General features: G+C 32.6%; 1 protein-coding gene across 2 annotated transcripts; it reads left to right on the forward strand.

Moving 5' to 3' along the window:
- The first annotated feature begins 658 nt into the window (after nt 1-658).
- On the forward strand, nt 659-7,812 carry LOC133818737 (uncharacterized). 2 transcript variants are annotated; one of them, XM_062251772.1, is made up of 12 exons: nt 659-964; nt 1,045-1,265; nt 1,840-1,934; nt 3,096-3,153; nt 3,723-3,917; nt 4,591-4,667; nt 5,180-5,262; nt 5,769-5,820; nt 6,263-6,331; nt 6,514-6,600; nt 6,725-6,786; nt 7,424-7,812. In XM_062251772.1, the coding sequence occupies exons 2-12, from the start codon at nt 1,148-1,150 to the stop codon at nt 7,593-7,595; spliced, it is 1,068 nt and encodes a 355-aa protein (XP_062107756.1). In that variant the 5' UTR covers nt 659-964; nt 1,045-1,147; the 3' UTR covers nt 7,596-7,812. The 2 variants fall into 2 exon arrangements, with proteins under 2 accessions (XP_062107756.1, XP_062107754.1); XM_062251770.1 differs by having other exon boundaries at nt 659-1,265.
- The last annotated feature ends 8 nt before the right edge of the window (nt 7,813-7,820 follow it).

Here is a 7,820-nt window from a genome sequence, read left to right on the forward strand (position 1 = left end):
CTATTATATTCTATTCAAATATAATATACTCTAATACCAATCACATGATTATTGGAAACAAAGGCAAAAAAAAAAAAAAAAAAACGAAAGCAAAAAAGTTCAATACATCAACACTTATTATAACAATGACCACAATATAACTACATTTTATCCTAAAAGATTTATCCTAAAATTAAATTATATGTCATTATTTGATGCAATGTATATTGTTGTTCAAATAATTATATATTTTTGTAGGAAGAATGTGTATCTATTGGGATGTCATCCCTATCAATTATATAACTACCCATTATTTAAATATAGAAAGAAAGAGGCAAAGGAGTTGAAACTTGGAGTTTGACATCCAAGCATTTACTTTTAACACTCCACAACCATCATCAGAGTTTGGAGTTTGGAGTTTGGAAATATGTCCTTTTCTCCGGGTTTTACTAAATGGAGATGCAACTTTTCTCTCTTTATCTTTATGCTCTTCCCACTATCAACACACAACATAAGGGAATCAAGTCAAAAAAGGCGTAGGCGTAGGTGGAGGACCCACATCTATCACAATGCATTGCATATTTCTTATTGTTTATTTCATTCGCAATGTCAATGATGTTTTCTATGTACTATTTTATTTCATGGGTTTTAATTTGGTAACACCCGATACACATGCACTTGCATCACAATCTTGCTCACTTAAACTCAACTGTTTTTTTATTAATTTGAAAAAATATATTCATGACATTTTGTTCTTTTTCTTTAAAATATTTTCTCCTTTTTGGTTTTGAATGATTGAGAACAGGGGAAGAAAAAAAGAAAGCTGTAACGTCAAATTCAATTAAGTTCTCCAACATTGAACGGCCGTAAACACTCTCATTGTGGAATTTTTGGAAACTCTCCTCTACCGTTGGTTCATTGTCCTTCGTGGTTTTTCACAGATAAACCTCTGTTACTCAACTCGCTTTCATTCCATCGAAAATTCGTACGTTTTATTCATATATTTAACCAATATTCGTCACTTCAAGACGTTCCAAGTACTCAATAATGGAGTCCCTGTAAAAGGGTCTTTGAGATTTTTTGTTCTTAGGTTATTTAAGGCCTTTCTTTTTGTGGGTCATTTTGGTCTTGCCTTTTGCGTGGAGGGTTTTAACCATCAGAAGAAAAAATGATGACCTCCAAAGAGTTTTGGACTAAGAAGACATTGATAGGCCTTGGGTTGGGGCAGTTTCTCTCACTTTTGATCACTTCCACTGGCTTCTCATCTTCTGAACTCTCCAAAAAAGGTTTTTGCTTCTGTCTCTTTGTTTGTTAAAGCTTTCTACTCCATTCTATCCCTCTGATCATTGTAGTGATTGATATCTGAAGAACACATTAATTTGATATTTAACAGATTTATATGTCTCAACATATTTGGAATTTGTTTATTTTCATGATTGTGTAATTCGGTCAATTATAGAATTGAACACGGGATACATTATTGAAAGTAGCAACTTTTGTGGTCTTCTTTTTATTCTTGGAGAATTTGATTGCTGGAAATATATCTTATATCTCATTATTGATGAATTATATGTGAGACTTAATTATATATTTATATGTTTCACGCTCATATGTCTCACTTTTTCTGTTACCCCTGTTTTGAGTTCTTCGAGAACCACTTAGCAAATAAAGAAAGAACTATTTAAATTATAGTAATCCTGTATCACGCTTGAAATATTTTCTTTATAATATTTTTCTCTGAATTTTATTTTTATTCTAAATTTTCACTTGTTTGATTTGACTTACCCAAGAAAAAAGAAATGAACAAGAAAAGATTCTTTTGAGAGACTGTTTCAATTGATTATCCTCTCATTTTTGTAGGAATTGATGCACCAACTTCGCAGTCATTTCTGAACTATGTGTTCTTGGCTATTGTATACGGAAGTATTATGCTTAATCGAAAGCAACCACTTAAGGTTGTTTCTGGCTTCAACTAGCTGCTTTACATTGGTATTTTTTAATATAGATGGTCATGTTTGATTGCATTTTCTACATTTTACCGATTTTCTTTCAAATATAATGAACCATTTGTTATCATGAAAATAAAATTGTAGTTTCTCATTCATTTGTTTAGTGGAAAGAGATGCTGAAGTAGCTTACAGAATACAGCATGATGTCCATAATTAGGATTTATACTCTAGAAGTCTGAAGCATCTTCGAATGGTAGATTCTAAAAAAATCTCTACTTTTGATTGTGTTTGGAGTGGATGAAGACCCAGTAAAATGACAAATTAAGATGATATTCTGTAAAGTTGAATAATTAAAGACCTTGTAATATGTAAACTACCAAACTATTGTTCAGTATTAAAGGAAAAGTCTTTTTGTCCATGATGCTTTAGCGATCACATTACTTGAGATAAAAAAATCAGCTGATTCTGTGGAATTAGTAATTAATGACATAGTATGTGTGTGTGCAATTAAAATTATGGTCTTCATTTGAAAGATGGGTCAAAATGACCATACTTTAGTGTCTTTAATTGGATGATGAAAAAAGTTGAGACATATAACAACTATATATAGGCATAAAGCAAGAAAAGAAAACATGAATCTGTACTACTTGCTTGCTCATATACTTGACAATTTTATTCAAGTTGATGTCATTTGATTCTATGACTTTGGAAGTGGTCCATTTTTTCTAGGAATTATAGAACACCTAGTGATCTTATGTCATGAGACAAGTTTTGTGATAGAAGGAACTGATGAAGCTAAGTTAAATCATGGAATAGCCTCTCAGGGTTCGTTAGTGAGTTAAATAAATAATAAAAACACAAGTGTGTATCTGCCTGCTCTCTGAATAGCTTGAGTGATCAGGCCTATGTTTTTCGCTCTCATGAATTTTGGGGTTCAATTCCTCATGGGAACCTACCTAGCATTGTGTCAGCTACCACAATTTCAGGTTTAGCTTAAGGACTTACAGTTCTTACACACACACACACACACATGCACATACATATCTATATATACACACACATAAAACAAACAGTTTTCTAGCCTTTTTTTGTTTGTTTGTTTATCTTCGCTGTATATTAAATGTAATATAACCATTTTTTTTCTATTACCTTTTTCAATATGTGCAGTCAAAATGGTATTATTATGTACTTCTTGGATTGGTTGACGTTGAGGCCAATTTTCTAGGTGAGTATTATAGAATCTTTTCAAGTGAACTTGAGGCTGCTGTCCTAGCAAGTTCTAGCTATTTTTTCTTTCATTTTTATGTTTGGGATGTGTGTGCATCCTCAATAGATACTTTCTTTTTTGATGTACTGCACATATTAAAACTGAAACACCCAACTTAAATGATTAAAGTCAAAAAATTATTTTTCTCGTTTGATTTTTCTTTTTTCTTAAATGACAGAATTTTTCTCTGAGTATGTCATTTTAAAGTATGTGACTAACCTTTTTTCTTTAAAATGTATGATAAGCATGTGCTTAAGCAATGTGTTCTAGCACACCACCCAACAGGATCATTTTATTGGTTCAAAAGATTTTAATTATTTGGTTGTAACAGTAGTTGTTTACTTTTCAAAAGAAACAACAAGTACTACCGCTAAACAAGTCTGCAACCTATTTATAATTCTTCTCTTGCCAAGGGTAGAGTTTTGTTTGCTAAATAGTCTTTCTCTTTGCACCCTTGAAATGTATTTTTCTTCTTAAAAGGTCATGCCCAATATACAGACCTGATTTACTTTTCATTTGATGTGCAGTGGTTAAGGCCTATCAGTATACTTCTATTACAAGTGTAATGTTGCTTGATTGTTGGTCCATCCCATCTGTAATGCTTCTCACATGGGTTTTCTTGAAAACAAAATATAGATACAGAAAGATAACCGGTGTGGCTGTCTGTATTGCTGGCCTTATTACTGTTGTATTTTCAGATGTACATGCAGGTGATAGAGCAGGTAATTTTTCTTTGTTGTTAACTGTGTTCTTCATGTTCATTCCTGGAATATTTATTCTGTCATTCCCAAAATATTGCAAAAGTCTCATTTTAGTTGAAGTATAAAACTAAGAGCAATAGTCCAAGTTAGTCCTTTTAACAAGTTCATTATATCTTGTGCTGAAAGGGTCTCAAATAATTTTTTTTTCCAAGATTTACTGTCCACACTAAAACTAATTCCTGTATATTACTGTTGCTCCCTTAAATTCAACTTATTGTCATATTCTTAATAAAGTAAGTGCCATTGGAATAAAGGAGACCAGTTTGAGAACTTCAAAAAAAAAAAAAAATTAAGTATTGTAGGAATCTAAATGAGAATTTGGGATAAAATTATATATTGGGTTTCATTTGACTATTTGATTGAAAAGGGTGTTCTGCTCTCCAACCCTTTTCCGGGAGAGTTTTATGTTGTAATTTTGTTTTGGTGTGGACTTCTATTTAGGCTACTTTTTTTTTTGTAATTTACCCTTGCCTATTTTAGAAGTTTCATTTCTTGAAAAACTTTCAACAATTCTGGGACACCAGCAGAGTAATTTAACCATTTATTTTTTCGTTTCTCAGTCACTTGCGCACACTGTTGCTAAGTGTTTCTGTACGTCTGTCTTTTGTAAATTGTTCACTGTTTTTGCTTTTAGGTGGAAGCAACCCACGTAAAGGGGATGTGCTTGTTGTAGCTGGTGCCACACTCTATGCTGTCAGTAATGTCAGTGAGGTAAGCGGTTTTACCTCATCTATTGCTAAAGGGTATTTTGTTAAATTACAACTGTTTTTGTGCTACCAAAAAAGAACATGATGTTGTGACATTTTTATTTACTTGTAAAAGAATTATGGGGAATTGTAGTAAATCTAGTGATAGTGAAAAAAAAGCATCGTTTTGGATGGACCTAAATGAATAATTCCTTCATCTCAGAGTAACAAATAAGTTTTGCTATGTTTTTCCACCAAATATATAAGTGCATTAAAACTCTAGTTGTATTAGTAATCTCACAAATTTTTGGGATCTGACTAATTTTATAAGATGTAGAATCCTCTTTCATATTTGAAATATAATTTTTGTTAAAACGATTTCAGGAATATATGGTCGGTAGTTGAACTTTTCTTTTGTTATCATTTAGTCACATTGGGTTCTGGAAGGAGGTTTAAAATATATGAGTTACCTCTTATTGATGGTGATTAATAAAACATGTTCTTAGTAGTTAATTCCTGCTTTTTATAACCTTGCAGGAGTTTCTCGTAAAGACTGCTGACAGAATTGAGCTCATGTCAATGCTGGGCCTCTTTGGTGCCATTATCAGTGCTATACAAGTGTATCCATATGTCATTACTTTAAATATGATTTTTCTTTTTGCATTGCTGCATCCAGAAACTTATGATCATTTTAGCATGGTAATATTGCTTATTAATTGTTCTAATGGAGGTGATAGAGAAAATAGGGAGTTTACAGAGAGAATGATATGAGTTGTAAGAAAATCCAAGAGGGATAGAAAATACATCTTCAATAATTGAACATGAAAACAGAACATTCTGCAACAGTTTGGCCTTAGTTAAAGGTATTTAGCAGTGCTAATTGAAAACAAGTAATCCAAAGATAAGTTCTTACCTAATAAACCCTGGCAATTATCTTAATTGAATAGATGATAGGAGATGATCATTTTGCTAGCTGATAATATATGATTTTCTTTGACCATGAATTGTGTCCACTTTCAATCAAATTGCGTTCGAATCTTTGATGTCATTAAAAGAAAATTGGATTAAAATGTTATACCTAATATATGGTTCTATTATCAAGTTTAGCCCTTAATGCTTTGCACAGAAGCATCTTAGAGCGGGATAATCTCAAATCTATTCATTGGTCGGCTGGGGCAGTAAGACTCTCTCTCCCCCTCTTTATTTATATATATATATATATATACATGTGTGTGTGTATGAGCATCTTGTGGTAATTTTTCAGTTCAATTATCAATAGTCGTGCTAGTTAAAGTTGTATTGGCATACAGCAAAGTCAGTCTGTGAGACCAAGTTCCAGCTTGTTACTATTGAAAACAACTCAGAAGATTTTGACTAGGAGTCTAGGACAATTGCCAATTTGGCACCTAATTATATAAAAAGAATTTGAGCATGTTTGAAAATTCATTGAAAATTGCTTTAATAGACTGATGTATAAAATAATATAAAATTAGAAAATTTATTGAAAAAGAAAAGAAAAAGTGGAGTTTCTAGTTTGGAGTGAGAAATGAGGGTTGTTTTTCGTGTTTAGTTGCATTTTTTTTTTCTTTTGCATGAATTTGATGATGTTTTTAATTTCAGGCTCTTCCTTTTGTTGGATTCTCAGTGGCTATGTTTCTCTTTTACTCGTTAGTTCCAATCTTGCTTAAGGTATGATTTAAACCCATAACATGATTTCAACCCGCTAATTGTGAAAGAATATGTTGCTTATTGATGATAAATTTCAAAACTATTGTCTGAGTGTTGGTTGATCTAACCTATAAAATCTAAGCAACTTTGTGAATCTTCATTTATCTATTTATTTATTAGTGAAATTTGTGTATATGTTGCAGACAAATGGGTCTACAATGCTAAACCTGTCTTTGCTTACGTCAGATATGTGGGCTGTCATAATTCGCATCTTTGCTTACCATGAGAAGGTTTGTGGTCTGTTCAGATTGGTATCTTTATTTATTTTCTTAATTCCAACTTTGGTAATAACCTTCTTAAATATTATGAATTATAAAAATTTGGTACTATTTTGTGTAATTGCATTCTCTACAGGTCGATTGGATGTACTTCTTGGCATTTGCTGCTGTTTCTGTTGGGCTTGTTATCTACTCAGGGTAAGTTCTTATTAATTTTGATAGGAGTATTCACACAACAGGCACAAATCCAAAAACAAGCAAGAAAACTAGAAAAGAATCAGCTACTATATTACTCCAATCAAAACTCATACAAGTAAACCTCTGGGTTTTCGAGACAACAGCCCTCTAAACACAAATACACCTAACACATCCCTCTGATTCCTTCATCTCCCATATATATATATATAAATGTATAACCATAACGAACTAACTAATCACAACAATTATACCAACTCATCCACTAAACATAAGTACAAATACTATACTGCTATCATTATCTTGGTAGGTGTCCCTCATATTTCTTTGCATAAATATCAACTGAGGCTTGGGAATAGGAAAGCAGGTGTGATTTACTAAACTGGGTTCCTTGGTCAGCTTGTTTTGTTTGACCCTCAACTTGAACAAGTGATGATCATTGATAATGCTTATCTAATGTAATGGCAATACTAATGTGCCAATACTAGCATCATGGTTGCAATAATGGCATTGGCATGAGCTTGCTTCACCACTTTTGCTTTTTGATTCTACACTTTTCATATGCTCGATTCAACCTTTCCTTTCGTGCTGGTAGACTGATGCTTATGATCAACATGTGTCATTTGGAATTTTTCTGCAGGGGTGACAAAGAAGAGGATCACCGTGCTGATGTTGCAGATGAGGAAGCAGGTTCTGGAAGCCACAACTATGGAACGACGGAAGGGAGCCTGAAAACAGGTGAGACTTCTAGTAGCTTTCTAGAGAGCGAAGTCGTAGAGAACAAAGGAAAAGATGCACAATGGAAGCTATAAAATGTGCTTCAATTTTTAGCTAGAGTAGCAGGACAACAAACAGGTGCAATGCCATGCTTACAGAACACCAATTGCTGCATCATGGTTAGAACTTTGAACATGAATTTCAAGTAATTCATTTTTTTTTCGTTGTATTTATTGTTAACTCAGTTATCTCCTATCAAATTACAATCTATTTAAAGGAATGTGCTTAGGGCTGAGAAATATTTTCAGCATTCATTTTTC

This window comes from Humulus lupulus, chromosome 2, assembly GCF_963169125.1.
Source record: "Humulus lupulus chromosome 2, drHumLupu1.1, whole genome shotgun sequence".
Classification (NCBI taxonomy): domain Eukaryota; kingdom Viridiplantae; phylum Streptophyta; class Magnoliopsida; order Rosales; family Cannabaceae; genus Humulus; species Humulus lupulus.

Bases quoted from the DNA above. Each gene is read 5' to 3' on its own strand.
- LOC133818737 (XM_062251770.1), top strand. From the start codon at position 1,148: ATGATGACCTCCAAAGAGTTTTGGACTAAGAAGACATTGATAGGCCTT. The intron at 1,935-3,095 runs GTTGTTTCTGGC...CAATATGTGCAG, and splicing joins ATCGAAAGCAACCACTTAAG to TCAAAATGGTATTATTATGT. The intron at 4,668-5,179 runs GTAAGCGGTTTT...ATAACCTTGCAG, and splicing joins CTGTCAGTAATGTCAGTGAG to GAGTTTCTCGTAAAGACTGC.